Source organism: Nicotiana tabacum, chromosome 22 (assembly GCF_000715075.1).
Source record: "Nicotiana tabacum cultivar K326 chromosome 22, ASM71507v2, whole genome shotgun sequence".
Taxonomy (NCBI): Eukaryota; Viridiplantae; Streptophyta; class Magnoliopsida; order Solanales; family Solanaceae; genus Nicotiana; species Nicotiana tabacum.
This window is the reverse complement of record NC_134101.1, coordinates 23,535,087-23,560,098: the sequence shown is the minus strand read 5'-3', so window position 1 is coordinate 23,560,098 and position 25,012 is coordinate 23,535,087. Positions and strand designations below refer to the sequence as shown.

Here is a 25,012-nt window from a genome sequence, read left to right as displayed (position 1 = left end):
TGGTTGATCAACTGAATTGATTCAGGATGTGAGTTTTGGTTGAGAAATATGTGGAAGCAGAAGGAGGAATTTGAGTGTGATGCTTCAAACATTTATAGTACATTTATTAGGCTGTTATGATTGTTTAATTGGAAATTCAAGTGTAATAATTTATTCTCTTTGTATTTGTTTTAGCTGAATACGTATGAGTTTGAATCGCAACCTTTATTGTATATCTGAACGAGCATGCAACCATTTTTCCCTTTGTGTTGAATTTAGAAGCATGAATGTTAGTTAAATCTGTAGCAAAAGGTCAGTCAAATTTGTCCGTTAAAGCTGGTTCACTGAGAGATGTGGTCGAAACAGCAGTGATATTTCTCATATGATAAATTCATTAGTTTTCAAGTAGTAAATTAAAAAGAAAGGATGATGAAATGAAGTTTGTAGATGTAGCACAAGTTTTCACTGATAAGATACTTTCCTATAATTGTCACTCTTAGATTAGTTTCAGATTCTTATTATTATTTGTATGATTTCGTGATTTATGATGATATCAACCATAATTATCATTATGAAGATGGCCAATAGTGTAAAAGCTTGAAATGGGTTTAGTAGTGCAGTAGACAAATCTTAAATACATAATGATTCATGTTTATGATCAAATGTCAATATTGCCAATATTTTCATGTTTGCCTCTATTTGATAGTCATGAGTGTAATAAATTCATGAGTGGATGAAAAATGATCACCAAGCCCAACTAATTTGTCAAAACGAATTCCAAACCTCTAAACAAGCTTGAGTGCTTTTGTATTTTTGTAATTCATGAACACTTTGTCCAACAAATAAATATTCATAACTTTGAACTTTCACAACAATCCTGAATTTAAAATAACAAATTTGAACATCGTAGCTTGCTTTAGGCGCGATTAATAATAAATCATCGTGACTATGGGTACGGTTCTCGTGGCGTAACCATGATACATAATCCCCAATTCGAGTGCTCGTTTCACGCGACTTGACTATAACTTCAAATAATAATAATAATAATAAACATGTTGTAAATCGTGGGTGCGTTTCACGTGGCGCGACTTGCAATGTGTACCAGAACGACAAATGTACGACACCGTAACTTGTTCAAAAATAACTCTATAAATACTAAAAAGTAGCTAAATATTTAATTAAAAGCGTTAAAAGATAAAATGCACCATAGGTTTTTAAACATGTAATAAATCAAATAATTAAGCCGAATATTAATTGTTAAGCGACCGTGCTAAAATTACAAAACTCGGGAGTGCCTCACACCTCCCGGGTTAACAGAATTTCTTACACCGTCTTCTATGTTCGCGGACCATGAATAGAGTCAATTTCCTCGATTTGAGATAACAAACCGGTGACTTAGGACACCATAATAATAATTATTCTAAGTGACGACTCTAATTAAATAAATAATCTCATCTCGAATAATGTTAGTTTAATTGAAAAAACTCCTTATTCTTACGAAAAAGGAGGTGGGACACATATAACTTCCACATATATCTTCGGAAATTTCCTCGATTGATGGAGTATATCTTAAATATACTCCATCAATCATCCCGCATCTTATTGACGCCAAAACCCATTGAATTTGAATTGTTTGAAAGAAATTGTGGTGAATACCAGGTAACAAACACCAGATTCAAATCCATTCAGGCAATTCATCTTTTCCGTACAGAAGAAAAAGGTACTTCCTTTATAACTATGATGTTTAGTCCCACTTGCGCGCACTTGAATATTGAGTAACTGCTATCTTCCACCATCATAATTCATAGGTACTAGACAACTATGCCCACCAAGTTTTAGGCACATAAAGAAATTACCTAGTATTTTTATATTTGTACTCATCTCCGATGGTTTTCGTCGCTCCATTGATCAAAAAAGGAAAAGAAATATTTTCTTAAGGGAGCATATGTCAAATATACAAATAGAATGGAAATGAAACCTTTTCTTAGTCCTCGTAAAGAACTAACCTGTACAACAAAATAATAAATTTCAAACACCAAATATACTATAGACAAACCGTGTTTAAAAGCCCTCATAATAGATGCATAAGTTGCATTTCCAGCATAGCAAAATGGTGCCACTATACCTTGGACTTCCATAATTCTGATCCTATAAACTAGATCAGCTTACTTATTTATTCAGCACCTAATCTCATAAGAGCCAGCTTTTGTGATATAGCGAACCCATTCAACTGTGTTGTAGCCACTCTTTTCCCATACCTGCAGACAGTTACTAGGTGAAGCGGCATCTCAACCCAATAAAAAGTCCCAAGTTAATTGCAAGTTTGGCACGCATACCTTGAGGAAACGTACTCGCAATCCAGATGCTGTAAACATGGGAACCTGCAATGAATAAGGACTGGGTCATTCATCTGCAACCAATAGTTTAACCATGACAGAAACAAAGAAACCCAACAAATTTCAAAGGTTAAATAATCCTAATCAGTGCCATAACTGACTGTGAATAAGATCCTGCTATACAATTCTACATTTTCTTATTGTTATGCGGATTTTGGTCAGCAAAGACATGAGTGCCCATAAAGCTCCTTCCTAGTAATGAGTCAAACTGCACTACCACTTCTATTCGTAATAATCTACTCACCCTCGATTGGAAGATAAAAAAACAGAAAGAAAAAGTACAACAACAACATACCCTTTCTATCAAAGAGTAACTAGAAAGAAAATTAAATGTAGAACAATGTCAAATTACTCTTAGTCCAACTTGATTAATGAGAAGAAAAGCTTCCAGATTTTTCTTCCCTCCCACTATCTTTTCAATCTAACAAAGAAAAAAAAATGAAATTATCTCACATTTCCTTCCTTTATTTTCCCTTCCCTTCTTACCAAGTGAAGGTATTCTCCTCCAATCAGCCAGTAAGCTTGGCTAGTATAACATTTCCACAAGGCTAGATAGCCAAAATCCTCCAACTTTTGTCGCAAGAAAGTACGCAGTCGCAAATATAGTGACGATGATAATGTACAACATTTAATAGCAGTCTTATATTCCTAATTGTCCTTTGAATATGTTTTTTAAGCATTAGGCAAGGCCATTTGCATCTAATTCCAAAATTCTTATACTTTCAGGCCCCCTGCTCTCCAAAAACGATAACCATTAATGCCAGGAAATACATCCCATCATCAACCAAGTGAATACCCCCCCCCCCCCAACCCACCTACCCACCCACAAAAAAAAAACATCAGTCACCTGGAATTCCATCTGAATTGGTGGCCTAGTCCAGGACTTCTTCTCTGCTATTGTTGAAATCAACTCCACTTCAGCACTCAATGTTGACTCAGTTTGACCAGGAAATTTTCTTATCCTGCAACAAGAAACCCATATTGAAGATTCAATCCACTAGAAACCAGATAAATTGCAGAAGAAGGTAGAAAGTATAGCTGGCATCCTTTTAATGAATACATAAAACAGTCAATACACAAGTAAATAGTGTTCACAATAATATATCTTGGATCAGTGGCAAAATGGAAGAGAACATTTGCATGTACTCCACATCTCTGCCATTTTACAATCGAGAAACTGAAATTAGGGATACATTACAATATAAACGATAAAAGGGAGAAACTGAAAGGGAAAAGGAAAAAGAAAAACAAATTTGTCACACAAAATGAGCAATTAAGTTACTCGCTACTATATAAACACAAGAGCTAATCAACGATCCACCTTTTACTGGATTATGTTATCTTGAAGAACTAGGGACAATATTCCGTTTAGAAGCCACAAGGTAGAGAACATCTGCTTTTTAACTTTCAAGCATAAATAAATTTGCTTAGATGAAGTGTATGCAATTCTACTTGTTGAAAGGAAAGGAAAGAATCATATGAGCAAGCAATCATGCACTTGCAGACATAAAAAACACATAACTGCACGACATACTGCACGGCACACTCTAAGCTAAACATTTCCATCCACAGACAAAAGATTTCAATTGCCTCCAGTTTGAACTTTGAACAAAATGGATTACTCTGAAGCACACACTGTCTCTTTTGTAATGCTGTCACTTTAGTAACAAGAATATGGTGAAAAAATTTCAAGAGATTTTATTGAGCAAAACATTTATAAGATTGGACAGAAAATATATTCTTTCATTGACTAATGGCAGCAAATGCCACAGTAAAAAAAAAAAAAAAAAAAAAAAAAAGGAGTACTAACAAGTGAAGGTATGAAAGATTTTTAAAAATTGCAATTTATACATCATCTTGATAATGGACCACATGATAGCTGAGTCCAATCTCTGCCTTGGTCTATGAGAGCTTTACCGATGGGATTACAACTCTGCTGACTGTTGAGTACGATTCAGATCGTGAAATTGGCTGCGACTCCGTAAGCACTAGCTCCATTAGTAAAAATAAAGGCTAAGGCATCTGTAGATCATCTATAGGAACCGAAGAAAGTGCTAAATTTAGTCCACTCATTCAAGCATTTAAGCAAGCAGATGTCCATCTATAACATCTGATGTATGGTAAAAGGAGTCATCCCCTCATTTATAATGTTGAGCCAAGGGTCTATCGGAAACAGCCTCTCTACCTGCACAAGGTAGAGAGGTAAGGTCTGCATACACACTACCCTCCACAGACCCCACTTGTGGTATTACATTGGGTACGTTGTTGCGTATATGGTAAAAAGCAAGCAGATGCCTTATCCTGATATTGGCTTGTGGATATAAGGGCCATAAGGCACTTCAATACCCCCTCCATTTATTCTAAATTTTAATTTTTTGTAACTGATAAAGAGTCAGGGTTTCATCAAATCCCAACCAAGCAAGGCTGCATTTTAATCAGATACTTAATTACTAAATCAAATCCAAATAATATATACGGATTTGCTAAGCCAATGAGTAGATATTAGAAGTTCGATTCACATGCAGCTGAGGTCCTAATGCATAAAGTGTATCAATGTCTTTAAGAATAATGTCCAATAGAGCTTTAGGATTATGCCAAACAAGATAAAACCACTGCGTACTCACTTCCAGACCAAACTGTCAATGGATGGATTGTACTTTGCTCTCCCTGATGTCACCTGGAAGCTTGCTTTTGCAGTTTGCTTTGGCACCGGAATTTTAATGACAACTCCAAGAGCAAACATTTTCGCACCAAACACGCTCTTAACCTGAAAAAATATAAATCCCATTAGCAAATTATAAATAAATATCAACATGACGCAATGTTTCAAATTGAATTCCATTCTATATTGAAAGAAGAGCAACAAACCTTAACATTCACTTCCATTCGTGTACGACCTAATTCCTTGATTGTTGGCAATACGCGGAAAGGAAGATTTACTCCTTCAGTAATCCGGTACCTGAGGAAAAAAAAGAATTTATAACATTACATATTCAATGGAAAGGTATGCCTGGTATGTGTAAAAAATTAACTGCCATTTATCTTAAACCAAGTGGCCAATATGTACATATTATTCACAAACATTATAACTTGCTCCATTACATAAAAGATGACACTAGTAAACAAAGATTTCCGGGAAATTAAAGAATTAATCCGTTCAATAGTTTCAAGCGGAGTAACCTTTAGGCTATTCAAGCTTTCAAAATGTAAACTAATAACTTTCCACTGAGAGTGTGGAACATACATCATCACTTATAAGTGGAAACATATAAAAATTTCATCAAAAAATGGAGGTGAAACTAGATACTTTTGATTTATTTGGACATTCTGTTCAACAAAATAGGAAGCATCACAATTATTTCTGTATACAATAAGATGTACAATTTCCAATTTAGGGAAATTTAGAAAACCGATTACAGAGGCAATTAAATATTATATGTACATATTAGTTTTGCTTTCCTATTATTTTGGTAATGGTTATGTTCAATTTTTTCTGTAAAGTACTTCACGGACAAAAGAGCACAACGTAGTTTAGATTTAAAATTGTAAAAACTTGTGAATGGTGTACAAATGATCATCTTTTGTAGAAATAAAGTAAAGTTCGAGATGTCTGAAGAAGGGAAATAGAATGCGCAGATGGAACGAGGGAGCAGAAATTCGATATCTTGGAAGCTTGATCAGCATACTTTGTGATTCTACCTGACTGTAGTAAACTTCCAACCTCACTATTGCATAAAAACTCAAAGGACAAATACTCAAAAGTCGATAATTTTTTCTAATGCTTACTCAAACTTGATATTAAGATGTTAAAGGTAAATCATCATTCACTGTGACATCAGCAAAATATCCAAGGATATTTAGCATTGGTCTACAAGGATAAATGAAGAGCCACAAACTCCGCCTTCCATCTTGAGAAGATAATAAAGATAATAAAAACAGAGCCTAAAAACAACCATGTACAGAAATAAGTATGAACTTACTTCATCAGTTCAAATTCACCATCTGGTGGTACGAAGCTGACAGTCTTTTCTGAATTGAATCTTGTCAAATTTACACATTGGTGGAAAGTAACATCATCGAGCTCAATACTTTTTCCACTGCACAGAGAAGCAGAGTAATGCATCATGCTGGTAAGCAACACAAAATGGTACCATATAGCGGCTGAAACTAACATGAAGGCCAAACTGAGAAAGCTACATACTAACATGTTTGAAGAGACTAGAAAGTAAGCCTTGAACTCTGCAGAAAATGGAAGAACTGAAGTACTACGTTGTGGGCATAGTTTACTGTTTTAGTTACAGAGGTATCACATCGAAGACAAACATTCTGAAAATTATGAAAACATGCTTGGAAGCACTAGAAACCGATGTTCTGGTACTTGTAAGATTATGTCATCAGGTAAATCTTATTTATGGTCCCTGGCCAACTTCTTAGGCAATTACTATTACCATCTGTATGTTTTGTACCTTAGGGATGGTGAAAAAAATATATAAACTTTACATTTCATTAACGGTACAAGAAGCATGTATGATTTTTCTTTAGATATTCCAGATCATCCCATAACATCCAGTGTAGGCCACATAATGTACATATCACCTAAAGATCCGTCTTGTGGTCTCACAATTAACGTTTATCACTCAGAAGCAATGTTGAACAGGGTCAGATAGGTGGCTGGATGACACTCCTCTAGTGGAGCAATTTCCAGATCTTTCTGCAATCATCTCTAACAAGGATCGTTCTTTGGATGATTGCTATTCCAAAGGGGGATGCAACATTCATTTAGGAAGGAACTTGTATGACTAGGAGTTTGATTGCATAAATGACTTAATTCAAAAGCTGGAACCTGATTCTCTTGATGATCAGGTGGGTGATTCTTTGTTGTGGAAGGTCAAGGAATGCCATAAAAGCCTGTTAAAGAAAAATGGCTAGAATCCATGAAAATGTTGGCCATGGAAGATAATCTGGAAGTCACTCATGAAGCATGGGAAAAAAATCTGGAAGTCACTCATGAAGCTTGTTTAACCCATGACAATCTACAGAAAAGGGGTCTCACTATGTGCAATAGATGCTTTTTTTAATGAAGTAATATGTGCAATAGATGCTTTTTACATGAAGAGGCTAATGAATCAATGAATCATCTACTACACTGCAGTTTTACCAGGCAAATTTGGTCAGCATTTCTGAGCATTTTTGGAATCCAGGGGCTTCGTCAGGAAGTACAAAACTTACTTTATGCAGCTGGTATGCACAGCCATTTGCTAGGGGAAGCAAGCACTACTGGAATGCAGCTCCTACTTGCATTTTCTGGAATAGTTGGCTAGAGACGAATAATAGATTTTGTAATGATAAGAGCGATGACATTGCAAATGTAAAATCTAGATGTTGTAAGAGTCTTTATTGGTGTAAGAAGAATGTTGTATCTATTCCTTCAATATATCGAAGGAAGACCTCTCTTCTGATGTACTCTTATAAATACTTCTTGGTACTTAATTAATAAAATCTTAACCTTTTTAACCAAAATAAAACTTGCGCCAGTGGGAGAGTTTCATGAACCTTCCACATCCAGAAAATTCGTTTTAATTCTCTTGAACAACCCATCCCTGTTTCCTTATTGAGCATAATACTGCTGTTCCAATTAGATTCAATGACAAAGAAATACGTCAATTCATTCTTTCCTTTTTGAGGAAATCTAGTTTCTGACGAGCTAAAATCTTCAACTTTCTTCACAAAACCAATGGAAGTGTACACAATAACCTAATTTGGAAAATACTTAAGTGAACCCTACTGAAACAAGTAGCTCAAGAAGCAAATTCCGCAGACATAATTTCTGTGAATGAGACACAAGTATTCAGAAGCTACCTCTTAGTTGGACGGGATTTAAGCTGAGACTCTTTCTCAAGGCCAATTTTATCATTTAACCCCAACTTCAAATCAGGCATTCCAGAAAGGAAGCATTTCATGAGAACTTTCCCAGTTACATCGCAGCGGAGCACACTACCTATAATTGTCATGTTAGTGTAAAACTGAAAACAAAAAAGCATTCAACAAGGCACACAAGAACTTTATACCTTTTGAAGACATAAGCAGATTAACACTTTCCACGATATCCAGAAACACCTGTCAAACATATAAACCCTAATTAATTTCAGAAATCGAGCAGATAAGAGAACAAAAGAAAATATTCAAGAAGCGAACAGAGAAAACCACCTCATTCTTCTTATAAACAAGACCCTCCCTGCGCCAACCAACAGCACCCGTGACTTGTAATGTTGCATTTGGAACTGGCTTATCTAAAGGCTGCTGTGTTTTGTGCATGAGAAGAAGAAATCAATAGCGTTATCCGTATAATAATAAATATTTCTCTTTGCTATATCACTCTCTTATGTACCCCTTTTTTTGTTGTGTTGGGTTGGGTTGGGTTGGGGGGGTTATCTCATCAATGTATTTTTTTAGCAAAACCAAAGAGATAAAAAACTCTACACTATTATTCTGATGCTACGACAGCAAGTAGAGAGACAACTAACCTTAGATGAAAAGGGTGAGCGAACCCCTTCCTGAGTAATATAAAGCTTCAAGATTTCAGGTGAAAGATTTTGAGGGTAACCAAAGTCCATTATCTCTGTAATGTATACAAATTAAGGAAAATCAATTTATAAAGCACATTATATAGGTATATGAAAGTATCTGAACATTAAACTTTGTGGCTTATGACGAATGATTATCAGATTTATAGAGATATAAGTAATTAGCTTTCGATAGACGGTTGTCATTTGTTGTCAGATTCCAAATAAACAAAGAACTGACAAAAGAAGTCTTAAGATGTGCATGAGTGGAACAAATAAGAATGGATATAGTAAGGGCTCATTTCCTATACCAGATTAGCCTCCGGTTAGGCAAAGACAGAATTCATCTGCCCTTGGGTAGCATTCAAAATTAGACCAAATTGGATTATTCTATCTGAGTTTGTTTTCTTCTTATGAAGATCCAGATTTTGGTATTGTCATCCCAATGGAGGCAATCCCAATTGGGATCACAATCTGCCTGCCAGATTTGAGGCAAATGACTAAATTGTCATTCCCCTATAAAAAGAGAAGAGTAACAACTGGGCTAAGGGACATTGCTGTGAAGGTTCTAGTTCCATGTTGTCTTAGTAGGGCAAGGTTTTTCGTTTTTACATCTCTTCATCATCTTCTTCTTCCTCCTCCTCCTAGCCACTACCAACAATATCAAGACCCTCTGCCCAGACATCCTCCAGCACATACCCTTTTTGACCTTCTTTGGGTAGATTCTCTTCTTCCTTTTTCTCTTCTTTTCTCCCAACAGTCAAGTACCCGATCAGACACATGCCCCCTAAACCACTGCTTTCTCTCCAGTATCTCTTCTTTGTCGCAGTATAAACATACAAACCCCATGTTCAAGCAAACAAATGGTAACCATTAAAACAACAGCTCCTTGCTAGCGTGTATGTTATCCTCACCTTTAATTTGCGTTAAAAACCACATCACCAATTAGCCAGCATTTAATTGAAGAGGAGGACTAGGTATCCAAATTGGCCTCACCTTTAATTTGCTTTCTATGTATCCTCATAGGCCATAGCTTTTGATACTGAAAGCTCAAAAGCTGGACTATGTATCCTCATAGGCCATAGCTGGACTCTATCCAGTTATAATTAAATCTACAGCCTTTCCGCTCAAACATAACGAAGTGGGTAAAGGGGGGAAACAATTACACATGAGAAATCAACATCACTTGCAATTAGCTAACAGAGAGTAAAAAATATGCATATCACATTACTATATATCACAATTAGTCAATTACTACAGAGGATTCTTTTCCTCATACGTGTTAAGTAATACGGAAAGGCTTTCCTTGATCAAACTTTTAGATAAAATGTAAAAAATTAATTAATCTCCAGATGGCTTACCATCCAAAAGCTCATAGATTAAAACAAAATTATTACGAATGGCATCTTCATCAAAAGCGCCGCCGAAATAAGATTTGAATAGTGCAACAGCCTACATGAGAATCAAAGAGAAAGTTGTCAAAAGGAGTAAAGACAACTAGAATACACTAGAATTCAATTCCAGTACCTACAAATTCTGGCACATTCATCATACCAGTTATAAAAAAGAAAGAATTGTAACAGTGACAAGGAGAACGCACACATTTAGGATATTAAATCATAGTTATAACATTATGCTCCCCTTCTCCATTTCATATGAAATTACATGCATGCTTCTCTGGAGAGTTGAAAATGTATGATATTTTTTTAAAATGGTGGTATTAGGGCCAGCTTGCACGCACCATCATTCAAATGAATACCTGCTACTTCTCACCATTGTAGGTGCCAGGTAACTCTCCCCACCAAGCCTTGGCTTAAGCAGATGAGAAGATATCAACTAGCGTGTTTTATTCATGTTGGGATCTGAACCTAGTTTCCCATGGTTTTCACACACTTCAGTAACTGTTAAGCCACACTATCGGTTTGAAAATGTGTATATTTAGGGACGATGGGCCTAATTCTATTTATCCAAAGGTTTGGAAACTAAGAAAGTGGGTTCTGGTGTTCTGCAATGCTTCAGTCTTCAGATATATAAAATAGAAAAGTTTATAATGTGCAAATGGTTTCTTTTAATATAATTAAAGGCTATTATAAGCTCTTATTATCGTTGAAAGAAAGGTAGTACAAGCCTACAGAAATAAAGCAAGTAGTCAAGGGTAAAAAACAGATAAAAAGGAAAAAAGTACTCCAGATATTTATCCAACAAAATGCTGCTGTCAAATATAAACAACCTGATGTGCACATAGCAAAAATGTACCCCCTGCATTTACGCAAAATGTTTCTGAAAGCTTATATGAAAAGAAGAAAAACATCACTTCCAGAGATCAAATCTTCAAAAAGTATGCAAGTACATAATATCTTACAAACCATAATTATTTAGAGGGTGAGGTTACCTCAACAACAAACTTGAATGCACATGCGACATTTGCATTGCTGCTAACTACAATCACAATATAGACATTGCTGATTCTCATGTAGAAGAAAGAGCAGCCTCCAATCTGCCTGACAGGACATGTCCCAAGTTCTTTTGTCTGCATTATATGCATCCGGAAGGCATCTACCATATTACCCCTGCTTAAATCAAAGCTCACAGTTTAATGAGAAGGTCATGCTTATATTGCAATTGACTTCTTTATTTTTTACAGGATCATGATGGACTTCAGTACACATCTAATTAGAAAAAAAAGAATATAAAGTATAGAAGCTAAAGACAAGATACTATGGTTTACTGCACAAACATAATTATCAGTAATTAAAATGGTAACTAGAAAGATGGAGCAAGTAAAAGTTATTTATCACTGTGCAACTGCTACTTTGAGGCGATGAGTTCAAATATATATATGACAAGATTCCATGTGAACTAGTGTGAACACTTGGAAGCCTCTTTTTTAGAAAGAAATTGGTAGATGCATTTTTCATGCAATTACATTGCATGATCACACTCTATGTAATGCCATGCATGATATTATTGAGGCCATTTCCCTTCTATAAATAGAAAGGGTTTTGTTCATTTCAAAAAATACCTCTCACTTGCCTTCTCATCTTCTAAGGCATTTAAGTCTTCTTTCTCTCTTGTAGTATTCCACTTGTATTTTTGGAGTGAAATAAAGTGTGAGTTTTGTGCCCGACGACTAGACAGAAAATTAAATTTTGCCGAACCTCGTAAATTTTGGAGTTTTTTTTTATATTATTATTGTTCCGTTAACTATTTATTAGCTACCTTTAGATATAGTAGTTGTGTGATTTAATCACTCTCTATATATTCGGCTTCTGCAACAATCGGTATCAAGGCCAAGGTTCTGTTTGAGTATGCTATGTGGTTGCAGCACAGTCTGAACTCCCACAACTGGAAAAGAATTACCTTGGTGTTCTATAGTGTCAGCTAATAAATAGTATTTGTAGCAAAAATGGGAAACAAGAAAAATGAATAATCCACATCCGGTGTCAGTAATACATCATTGGCATCTTCGCTTATGACAAGAATTATGTCAAATTCGAAATTTGCAGTTGAAATTTTTGACGGGCAGGACGTTTCGGTATGCGGTAAGCCGAGGTTCTTGATGTCCTTTTCCAACAAGGACCAGATATTGTCATAGAAGAAAAGAAACCAGATAATATAGGAGAGAAAGACTGGAAGATTATCAACTGTGTTGCTTGTGGTACCATTCAATCTTACTTTGCAAAAGAACACAAGTATTCATACACGAAGGAAACTTCTGCAAGTAAATTGTGGAATGCATTGGAGGATAAATTCTCGAAGAAAAACAGTCAAAATAAACTTTACATGACAAAAGACAGTTACGCTTCACATATATTCATGATACTACAATGAATGATCATATCACTAGTTTTAATAAGTTGGCAACAGATTTGCAGAATACGGACGTGACTTTTAGTGATGGAGATAGGACCTTAATATTGTTAACAAAGGCGGACCTATGCAATAGATAGAGGGGTCACCGGCACCCGTAAACTTCGGCAAAAATTTCATGTATACATATATGTCTTTAAAAAATAGTAATATATTAATAGTGGACGCTCCATTTTTGAATCAAAAAGTGGACCCGCGACCTTCAAATCCTGGGTGTGCCTCTGGTTGTTAAGTTCACTTCCCGATGAATACGAGCACCTCGAAACTACTCTACTTCATGGGAATGATGAAGTATCTCCCAAAGAAGTTTGTTCTGCCTTGTATAGTTATAAATAGATAACAACCCAGTAAAATCCCACAAGTGGGGTCTGGGGAGGGTAGAGGGGTCACCGGCACCCGTAAACTTCGGCAAAAATTTCATGTATACATATATATGTCTTTAAAAAATAGTAATATATTAATAGTGGACGCTCTATATTTGAATCAAAAAGTGGACTCGCGACCTTCAAATCCTGGGTCTGCCTCTGGTTGTTAAGTTCACTTCCCGATGAGTACGAGCACCTCGAAACTACTCTACTTCATGGAAATGATGAAGTATCTCTTCTGCCTTGTATAGTTATAAACAAATAACAACAACCCAGTAAAATCTCACAAATGGGGTCTGGGGAGGGTAGAGTGCACGCAGACCTTACCCCTACCCCGAGAGAGTAGAGAGGTTGTTTCCCGTAGACCCTCGGCTCAAGAAGACGAAAAGGGAGACTCAACAAAGATGAAAGCGCCTTTTGCTCGGCAAAAGGGGTACTGGAAGAAAGACTGTCCGAAGTTGAAAAACAAGGCCAACCCTAACAATAGGAAGGCTATCATGGATACAAATGTAGTTGATTGTGACGACAGATTTCTCACTAGTTACAACAGAGCCATTCAAACTATCTGACATATGGCAGATGGATCAGCTTGTAGCTATCATATGTGTTCCAACCGGGACTGGTTCGTTAATTTTCAAGAAGGAGAATGTGGAGTTATTCACACTGCAAATAACAATCATCTTCCTACATGTGGTATGGGTTCAATCCAATTCAGGAACCATGATGGATTGATCAGAACATTAACATATGTTCGATACGTATCGAATTTGAAGAAAAATCTCATTTTTGTAGGTGCCATAAAGTCAAAAGGGTTCAAAGTCGTAGCAGAAAATGGGGTGATGAGAATATGCTCTGGTGCACTGGTGGTAATGAAGGAAATTCGGAGAAACAATAACATGTACCACCATCACAGTAGTACAGTTATTGGGACAGTGACAGTGAGATCCAGTGATGACAAGGAGGCAGAAGCGACCAAGCTATGGCACATGCGCTTAGGACATGCCGGAGGAAAATCCTTGAAAGTTTTATCAGATTAAGGATTGTTAAAAGGAGTAAAGACTTGCAACTTGGAGTTTTCTGAGCATTGTGTCAAGGGGAAACAAATAAGGTGTAGCGGAAGCCGAATATATAAAGAGTTATTAAATCACAACTATTATATCTAAAGATAGTTATTAAATAGTAAATGAGACAATAATAAAAAGAACATCAAAAATTTACGAGGTTCAGCAAATTTCAATTTTCTGCCTAGTCCTCGGACACAATCAACTCAAACTTTATTTCATTCCAATAATACAATTGAAATACTACAAGAGAAAAACAAGACTCAAATGCCTAAAAAGATGAGAAGGCAAGTGAGGTATTTTCTCAAATGAACAAAACCCTTGCCATTATAGAACGGAAATGACCTCAATAATGTCATGCTCATGCCTGACATCACATAGAGTGTGATCATGCAATGTAAATGCATGAAAAACGCATCTACCAATTTCTTTCTAAAAAAGAGGCTTCCAAATGTTTACATTAGCTCACATGGAATTTTGTCAAATTTAACACAACGGTTAAATTTGGAACAACTATCCATAATACTTATGTTCACTCTGATGTTTGGGGTGCTTCCAAAACACCTTCATTAGGCGGGAAACACTATGTTGTAACCTTTATTAACGGCTGTTCACTGAGAGCGTGGGTGTATACGATGAAAACTATTGATGGGGTATTGGGAATTTTCTCAAATAGAAGGCAATGATAAAGACTCAAACGGGCAGAAAGATCAAGCGTCTTCGCACAGACAATAGTGGAGAATACAAATATGATCTTTCAATAAGATTTTTGAAGATGATGGCATTGTAGGACATTTTACCGTCAGAAATACACTACAACAGAATCGAGTGGCAGAACGCATGAATCGGACTTTACTGGAGAAAGTTTGGTGCATGTTGTTCAATGCTGGCTCGGACAAAGAATTCTGAGCTGAGGCAATAACATATGCATGCCACCTCATTAATCATCTACCACCTGCTGCTATTGGTGGCAAGACACCATTTGAAAAATGGTATGGAAAACCTGCCGAAGATTAAGTTCTTTTACATGTATTTGGCTCAATTGCATATTATCATGTGAAAGAATCAAAATTGGATCCCAAAGCAAAGAAAGCTATAGTTATGGGGATTACTTCTGGAGTCAAAAGATACCGCTTATGGTGTCCAGAAATAAGAAAAATTATATTCAGCAGACCTTTGATGAATCTGCCATAACAGATAAGGTAACGGTTGAAGATGTCAAACAAACTGTTAGTGCTTCAAAGCAAGTGGAGTTCGAGGGAAAATTAATTTTCCCAACACAAGAAGAAAACGAGGAAACAACAGAAGATTTTCTTCTGGGAGAAGAGCAAGTTGAGAGGGACATTCCAACTCTAGGAACCTCAACAACAACTTGAATCAATAGCAACCAGCAAGCCAAAAAGAACAATAAGAAAACCTGCTCGTCTCATGGATATGGTGGCGTGTGCAGCCTCAATTGTAGCTGATGGTATTCCCTACCACTTATAAAGACGTAGTCCAAAGTTCAAAAGAAGATAATAAAGAAATGCAGTCCTTTCATCAGAATCGCACATGGAAACTGGCCAATCTTCCGAAGGGCAAGAAAGCAATTGGATGCATTTGCAAAGAAAGAAGAATTTCTTAACCAAGAAGATGTTCGCTACAAAGCAAGATTGGTGGCCAAAGGATACACTCAAAAGGAGGGAAATGATTATAATGAAGTATTTTCTCCAGTCGTGAAACACTCCTCCATAAGAGTTTTGTTGGCTTTTGTAGCACAGTTGAATTTGGAACTAGTTCAATTAGATGTAAAAACTGCATTTTTACATGGAGACTTGGGAGAGAAAATCTATATGACTCGGCCAAAAGGATTCAAAATTGCTGGAAAGGAAAATATGGTGTGCAATCTTAAATCGTTGTACGGATTGAAACAATCTTCTAGACAATGGTACAAACAATTAGACAAGATTATGTTGTGGTAGAGGTACAAAAAAAAAAAGCAAATATGATCATTGTGTGTATCTGCACAAGCTTGAAGATAGATCCTTCATATATATTCTCTTATCCATTGATGATATATTGATAGCTTCCAAAAGTCAAGAGGAAATTGAGAAGTTGAATATTCAATTAAGAAAGGAGTTTGAGATGAAGGATTTGAGTGAGGCGAAGAAAATTCTTTGGCATGGAGATAAAAAGAGATAGACATTCAAAAAAACTTAATTACCAAAAAAAAAAAAGACATTCAAAGAAGCTATGTTTATCTCAGAAAGAATATTTGAAGAGGGTAATAGATCGTTTTAGCATGAATGAGAACACGAAGTCGGTTAGCACTCCACTTGCTCCTCACTTTAAGCTTAGTGTTGCTATGTCGCTGAAGAATGAAGCTGAACGAGAGTATATGTCAAGAGTATCACATGCGAATGTGGTTGGTAGCTTGATGTATGCAATTGTTTGCACAAGACTTGTTGTCGGAGTTGTAAGTAGGTATATGCATGATCCAGGAAAGGAGCATCGACAAGCTGTGAAATGGATTTTACGGTATATTCGTAATATTGTAGATGTTGGATTGATTTTTGAGTAGGAAGATAGTCAGTATTTGGTTGGATTTTGTGACTCAAATCATGAGGGTGATTTGGACAAGCTTAGATCAACTACTGGTTATGTTTTCACTTTTGCAATTGCACCAATTAGTTGGAAGTCTACTTTGCAGTCAACGGTTCCTTTGTCTACCACTGAGGCGGAGTACATGAAAATTACGGAGGTTGTGAAAGAGGCAATCTGGCTTCAAGGGTTGCTTAGAGAGCTTGGTATTGGATAAGAAAGCATCAACATAATATTTTGTAATAGTCAAAGTGCTATTTAATTAGCAAAGAACCAAGTTTATCAGGCAAGGACGAAGCACATTGATGTTCGGTATCACTTTATACTAGACATTATAGAAGAAGGTGGAGTCATGGTGCAGAAAATTCGGACTACAGACAATCCTGCCGATATGCTAACGAAAGTAGTGACTGCGATCAAATTTCAACATTGTTTGAACTTGATCGACATTGAACTTTGAAGATTGAAGTTGAAGACACAATCAAAAAAATTCATTGAGAGAAAATTGAAAATGCGAAATCTTGCCAAGATGGAGATTTGTTACCTTTGACAAGATTCCATGTGAACTAGTGTGAACATTTGGAAGCCTATTTTTTAGAAAAAAATTGGTAAATGCATTTACATTGCATGATCACACTCTATATGATGTTATGCATGACATTATTGAGGTCATTTCCCTTCTAAGGCATTTAAGTCTTCTTTCTCTCTTGTAGTATTTCACTTGTATTATTGGAGTGAAATAATGTTTGAGTTGATTATATCCTAGGATTAGGTAGAAAATTAAACTTTGCCAAACCTCATAAATTTCTGGTGTTCTTTTTATTATTGTCTCATTTACTATTCATTAGCTACCTCTAGATATAGTAGTTGTGATTTAACCACTCTCTATACATACCGGAAGCGGAGCCCCTAAAAGATTAGGGGGAAAATAAAAGAGAAGTAAGAACAAGAAGCAAGTGACGATAATATAATTAAACCTACAGAACATACAGTTAGAGTGCAATAATTAAACTAGGCGGCAGAGCCGACCATATAAATAAAATGCAATAAAGTAAATTAGGTGGCTTAGCCAACCATAATGCAAGAGTAATATAAATATAAACTTAATTGTTATTCAAGCTGAAAAATTGATATTACAAGTTAAACACTTATAATAGTATGCTAAAGGGATTAAGCTCTAACAAATTCTAGAGATTGAGAGAATTCTTTCTCACGTGGTGGTGTAGAGTAGTGTGTTTTTACGGGTGATATAGGGTTATTTATAGCCAAAAACTAAAACAAGATAGTGTTTCCTAATGTCATGAGGAGTAAGTGCTTGTTGATGTCAGCTGTGATGTCAATATGTGTCATGTTGATGAAATCCCTGATTATTTTTTCAGAAAATTAAATCGGGGTCTTTTTCTTCTGATTTTTCAGACGAAGATGCTCGACATTGTTGACTTGGAATTTGTGTCTTGATTTGTTCAAGAATTTTTTCCATTTGTTGAATAAAATCAAGCTTGATTGGAACTGACTAGTTCTGTAGCTGCAATGGATTTTTGCTGTAAAAATAAAATTTGGGCAGCATCTGTTATAGCTAGATATTGTGGATGAGCCAAAAACCATTTGTCTACTGCTGAAACATAGGCTTCAGACGGATCCCAATTTTTATACCACTTGCAGTGGCTTTCGAGGGCTAACCACGGTAATCCTTTGTGTTCTTCTGGCTTGTGGAAGGAAAACTTCTGGGAGTAGATCCACAGGATGTGAAATCTGTGGAAAAATTAGAGGAGTATGGGTATTTGTTGCTCACTAGAAAACCTGTGGCAAAAATAGTCATATCCTTCTTTTACTTGCGAAGAGAGAATTTCAACCTTATGTCCATAAGCAGGCCACCACTGATGCATAAACCACTGAGGAAATTCAGAGGTTAATTGTTTATCCCAGAGGATAAACCATAAATGATTTCCAAGTTGGTTTTGAAAGGTGAAAGCATTCATCCATACTACCTGGTAGTCATAATAATTATAAAATTGTGGATCAAAAGGCTGAGAAAGCTTTTTGTATTTAGCTGGATGTGTTCCAAAGTATTTTTGGTGAGATTATTTTGTTAATTCACGCCGTAGTATGTGTGACATATGACTGAGTCTGTTCCACATTCTGCTTACCATACCCAAAAATACTATGAGTTCATTCTCACAGAAACCAGATCTTGCTTGTTTAAAACCCACAAAGATACGCAGACTCAGTCATATGTCACACATACTACGGTGTGGCTTAACACAATAATCTCACCAAAAATACTTTGGAACACATCCAGCTAAATACAAAAAGCTTTCTCAGCCTTTTGATCCACAATTTTATAATTATTATGAGTGCCAGGTAGCATGGATGAATGCTTTCACCTTTCAAAACCAACTTGGAAATCATTTATGGTTTATCCTCTGGGTAAACAATTAACCTCTGAATTCCCTCAGAGGTTTATGCATCGGTGGTGGCCTGCTTATGGACATAAGGTTGAAATTCTCTCTTCGCCAGTAAAAGAAGGATATGACTATTTTTGCCACAGGTTTTCTAGTGAACAACAAATACCCATACTCCTCCAATTTTTTCACAGATTTCACATCCCGTGGATCTACTCCCAGAATTTTTCCTTTCACAAGCCAGAAGGACACAAAGGACTACCGTGGTTAGCCCTCCAAGGCCACTGCAAGTGGTATAAAAATTGGGATCCGTCTGAAGCCTATGTTCCAGCAGTAGACAAATGGTTTTTGGCTCATCCACAATATCTAGCTATAACAGATGCTGCCCAAATTTTATTTTTACAGCAAAAATCCATTGCAGCTACAGAACTAGTCAGTTCCAACATCAAGTTTGATTTTATTCAGCAAATGAAAAAAATTCTTGAACAAATCAAGACACAAATTCCAAGTCAACAATGTCGAGCATCTTCGTCTGAAAAATCATCAGAAGAAGAATCATCAGAAGAAGAAGAAGAAAAAGACCTCGATTTAATTTTCTGAAAAAACAATCAGGGATTACATCAGCATGACAACATATTGACATCACAGCTGGCATCATTCATGACATCAGCAAGCACTTACTCCTAATGACATCATCAATGACATTAGGAAAATCTATCTTGTTTTAGTTTTTGGCTATAAATAGCCCTCTATCACTTGTAATAACACACTGCTCTACACTACCACTTGAGAAAGAATTCTCTTCATCTCTAGAATTTGTTAGAGCTTAATCCCTCTAGCATACTATTATAAGTGTTTAACTTGTAATATCAATTTTTCAGTTTGAATAACAATTAAGTTTATATTTATATTACTCTTGCATTATGGTTGGCTAAGCCACCTAATTTACTTTATTGCATTTTATTTATATGGTCGGCTCTGCCGCCTAGTTTAATTATTACACTCTAACTGTATCTTTTACAGGTTTAATTATATTATTGTCACTTGTTTCCTGTCCTTCCTTCTCTTTATTTTTCCCCTAATCTTTTAGGGGCTCCGCTTCTGGTCCCCTTGGTATCAGAGCCATGGGGGAAGTAAGGATTATTATTCTTGTTTCTAACTTGCTCTTATATGGTAAATACATAGCTTCTTTTATATATCTTTCTTAAATCTTATACTTTTTAAAGAAGATCTCTTAAGGTTGGCACTGTGATCCTTCCAGATCTGCACTGTAAGTAGTTTTTCGAGAAAAATGGATATGTTAATTCTCAGTTGGCTTGCAGAAGGTTATTTATAACCTTTGAGTCATCCTAAATAACAACTTCTTAAAAAATAATTAGATTTAATTATTATATATATAGAAGACATGTATCCATACATTTGATTTTTAGATCTAATTTTTCTACATAATATTGAGTTAAGAACTTGAATATTATCCTTATGGAACCCAATGGTCTCTTGAACCAAGAACGGGAAGCATTAAAGTCATTATTGTAATTTTCCACATAATTACTTGCAGATCTGACTATGGCTTTCTTCCACCCTTTCTCTTCCCCTTCCAAAAATTCCTTCCCTTCTCCAACTTCTTCCTCTTCCTCCTCATCATCCTACACCAATCCTAAACTCAACGAAGAAATTAGCTTTTCTGATTTGCAGCAATCAATTGATGACCGGAAAATCCCTAACTTCACGATGGCCCTTAACCAGTGATAATCATATTTCAACAATTGAGCAAATCATTCCTCTTGAAAGAGATCATGAGGAAATCAGACTTTTAAACCCTAAGTCTATAGAAAAATATAGGCAAAAATACAATTATCTCCATTTTGGTTTAGTGCAGATTGTAGCTAGACCTCTGTCCAGAGAAGGTCTAGACACGTCTTTACTCCTCTGTCTTAGAAATTCAAGATTTCTAGACTTCAATAATTCCCTCCTAGGAATGGTAGAAACCGGCCTTTGCAGCGATCCAATTTACTTTGATTGTTTTCCTAATTTTACAATGTCTCTCAAAGATAGAAATATCTTAGATTCTATAAGACTTAATGTCAAAACAACGAACTATAAGACCAAAACTGGATCTCTACCAGTAGCCATTATTTATAGAATACAGTATAAAGCCATAAGTTCAGCCTTTAATACTGGAGCCATGAAAACCCTCCATAAAAGTGAAAGTGTTCTCTTCAAAACAAATATACAAAGATCTCATCTATCAATACCAAAACCCATTTCTTAGAGCCAAGTTTCTCTACCACAAAACTGGTTGTTTCAAGATGCTACTCAGGCTGAGAAGCCAGAAAATACTACGGTCTCTCAGCTCCAACAATATTCTAGCGGATCTGTATCCATTACTTCCAGAGCAGTGTTTTAAAAAGCGAAGAAGCGATCGCTTTAAGCGAGAAGCGACGCGAAGCGATGGCTGCTCACTTTTCCATGCCTGAGGCAACTCGACCACATGAAGCGCTCGCTCCAGTCGAAAAAGCGCGAAGCGACCTTGAAGCGAGAAGCGCAGAATCGCTCGCTTCTATTCAGAGGGGTCAGTTTTTTTTAAAAAAAAAGTTTGGGTCTGTTTTTTTATTATACAAAACAGACCCTTAAGACCAAAGTGAAGACCATTTCTCTCTTCTTCCCAAAATCAATTGTTGCTGAGTGCTGCTAGGGTTCAAGTCGCCAAAGACCTCTCCAATCCTCCAGGTAATTTTTCTTCTTTTTTTCTTCTTTCTTCTTTCTTCTTCTTCTCCTTTTTTTCTTTCTTCTTTCTTCTTCTTGTTCCCGCCCAGGCGTCTGCTCACAGCTTGGGCAAGCGCAATTTTTTTTTCCTTTTATTCTTCTTGATTAGTGTTTTAGCCTTTATTTATTAATTTGTATGTGTATTTCAGTCTATAAAGTTAGTTATTATATATATATATATATATATATATATATATATATATATATATATATATTATTTTTCAGTTTATTTGATTATGTTTTTTTCTTATATATAAATTGAACTTTTTGATGATTTATATTGTGTCTTTGCAAGGTTTACATTATGTTTTTTAAGAATTGTGCTTCACTTCAATGAAGCGTGCGAGGCGAGCCCCTGTCGCTTCTTTGCACTTCTCGCTCTCAAAAACATTGTTCCAGAGATCCCTTAGTCAAAGAGTCTTTGTCTGTTCCTCTTCTGCACAATCTGAAATTCAATTTGCTAGGCATTCAATATCTTCATTTCTTTCTAGGATCGAAACTATTAATTTTGACTCTAGGATCCCACAAGCCAAATATTTTGTAGAAACAGCCCCTCCAACAGAAGTTAATTATGAACAACCGCAATCTCCCACTTACTCAGCCCTAGGAATTGAATTAGGTGTTTTGGAAACAGATTTTCAAATTGATAAAGACAAACTCCGAACAAATTTTTATTCACATGAAAATATTTTCAAAAGAACTTGGTTCTTTCAGAATTTTCAAGGAAACGAAAGAAAAGATCTCCAAAATATTTACTATGAGTCTTTAAACTTCATTAAAGAATAAATTAATTTGAAGCTTATGTTGAATATCACCAAGTAGATTTTCCTTTTTCTAAGTCGGTTAACATTTCAAAAGTTTGGAAAACTTCTACTGGACAGGAAGTCACCTCTTAACTTCCTCCGGCACACGGATTTTCAACAAATTATGGAAATACTTCAGTAGTAGCTAATCCTTTCAAATTAAAAATCGATAATGAAGTTATTACAAGCAAAGATATTAAAAATATTTTTGAAAAAAATAATTATACAAATAAATATTTACAATCTCTTGGTGAATAGTTGATTACAAAACTACCTTTAGCATCTATTTTTAATATGTATGTGTATATATATATATATATATATATATATATATATATATATATATATATATATATATATATATATATATATATATATATATATATATATATATATATATGATAGCTTCACATATTCTCCGTCTGTCCCATTTTATGTGCCACATTTCTATATTTAGAAACAATGTAACTTTAAATTTCTCATTTTACCCTTAATAGATGATTTATAGCAACAGAAAACTTTCTTTGAATCAATATGACTATAACTTTCAAAAGTCTTTTTTTCCTTCTAAAACTCCATGCCCAGTCAAACACTATCGGATAAATTAGTACAACTGGAGTAACATTTTAGAGAGTTCCAAACACTTGCACATGTAAATATATATTAACACAAAAGCTCAATACATTGCTACAAAGTAGTGGTGGTGTAATGGTTTTTTTTTTTTTTCTAAGATCCAACGTCGATCTCTATGTTCAGACATCAATTTTTCACAATACAACACAGAAATCAGCAACTGCTTCTCCAAGTTCAGCAAATCAGTAATCTCCAAGTTCAGCAAATCAGTAAATGATATCAGAATTCTATATAGAATTATCCAATATACTGATTCGTGAGAAAGTGGGGGAACATACCCGACATCGTCACGGTAGAGGCGGTTGATAAGGACATCGCCGCGGAGATTAAGGAAGTATACAGCTGAAGCAGCCACAGGCATGGCTGCTACACCAAAAGGGATCTAGAAGCTTCGACCAACTCAGATCTAATTCTTCAATTGAAAGGGAATAAAAATGTAGGAAGAACAATTAGATATTACTATTGAAATGCTTAGGTAGGATAGAAATGTCGCCAGTTGGACCAGCTTAAATCGCCGTCTTCGGTATTTTCTACTTTCAACGAAATGAAGACGGCGGCACGTGCTTTTCGTCTGACCTGGTTTAAAATTAATTTATTAAGAGAGGTAAAAGGTCAAATTTATCAAATCACTATTCGAAATTGAGCAATTCATTTTAGGTGGAGCTCCGGAAATGACAAGGGCAAACATAAACAATTTGCTAATGTAATATAATCAGAACTCTGTGTAACAGCATCCATGTATAACAGTCATTCACTATAAAAGTTAAATTTTTTTCAAAACAGATTTTTTAACTTATATTTTACCTATAACAGCTTTTACCTTTAACAGCAATAGTCGTATTTATAGCAGAACGCTCTATGTAAAATTACTCCTCTATAACAACCATATAGAATCTTTAAGATTACTAATAATAATTCTAAAAATATGCACACAATCTTTCCTATTAAACAATGTTTCTATCTTGCATACGATTTGAAGATTTACACGTGATATCTTTTCCATTGGACAAATTCCAAAAAATATTTAGATAGAAACTTTAATTGTTAAGCTATTAGATTGTCTTCAAGGGAAAGCTATTGGATATATTTTTGCTGAAAATTTGGACATGAATCTTCACCAATTCAAGTGTTGTATCGATAGTAAGAGAATGAAATCTACGAAACAAGCTACAATCACAAAGTTCTTCCATCAATCTTGAAAGAATCTATTTTTCTAGGTAGCTTTAAAATGTTTGTCTTAGGATTTAAATCTTTGTACGTCTAGTTATGAATTTATTAATAATGTATTAGCTTTCTTCAATATTTAACTAGTGAAACATGCATATCTTTTGAGGAGTTAAATTTGAATAATTTTCTTATCCTTTATATATATAATTAAAAAAATAATAATAATTGATTTTTGGATACTTTTTATTTATAACAACCAAAAAATATTTAAACGTCAAATGTTATTATAGGTCTATAACAGCCATTCATTATAAAAATCAAAAAATATCGGAATAAATGGTGTTGCTATAAAGAGGGTTGACTTGTATAAAAAGAACCAAAGTATAGCTAGTTGTAAATTTGAGCAATTTCAAATACTATAAGAATA

At 35.3% G+C, this 25,012-nt stretch overlaps 1 protein-coding gene across 2 annotated transcripts; it reads right to left on the bottom strand.

Annotated features, from left to right (window-relative positions):
• Window positions 1–1,883: 1,883 nt before the first annotated feature.
• Window positions 1,884–23,988, bottom strand: LOC107812365 (AP-2 complex subunit mu). Of its 2 annotated transcripts, none has more exons than XM_016637429.2 (13): window positions 23,697–23,988; window positions 11,331–11,508; window positions 10,300–10,390; window positions 8,900–8,994; window positions 8,583–8,675; window positions 8,444–8,492; window positions 8,235–8,373; window positions 6,356–6,472; window positions 5,244–5,334; window positions 5,000–5,142; window positions 3,223–3,337; window positions 2,316–2,360; window positions 1,884–2,237 (listed from the first exon to the last, which is right to left on the bottom strand). In XM_016637429.2, exons 1-13 carry the CDS (start codon window positions 23,777–23,779, stop codon window positions 2,157–2,159), a joined length of 1,320 nt encoding a protein of 439 aa, XP_016492915.2. In that variant the 5' UTR covers window positions 23,780–23,988; the 3' UTR covers window positions 1,884–2,156. The 2 variants fall into 2 exon arrangements, with proteins under 2 accessions (XP_016492915.2, XP_016492916.2); XM_016637430.2 differs by having other exon boundaries at window positions 8,583–8,672; window positions 23,697–23,982.
• Window positions 23,989–25,012: the final 1,024 nt, after the last annotated feature.

What these genes read in the sequence shown, in the direction of transcription:
- LOC107812365 (XM_016637429.2), bottom strand. Translation starts at nt 23,779, where the DNA reads ATGCCTGTGGCTGCTTCAGCTGTATACTTCCTTAATCTCCGCGGCGAT. An exon ending in TCTGCTTATGTCTTCAAAAG is followed by an intron (nt 8,374 to 8,443) that starts GTATAAAGTTCT and finishes TGACAATTATAG; the next exon opens with GTAGTGTGCTCCGCTGCGAT. An exon ending in ATTGACAGTTTGGTCTGGAA is followed by an intron (nt 3,338 to 4,999) that starts GTGAGTACGCAG and finishes TTCTTGTTGCAG; the next exon opens with GATAAGAAAATTTCCTGGTC.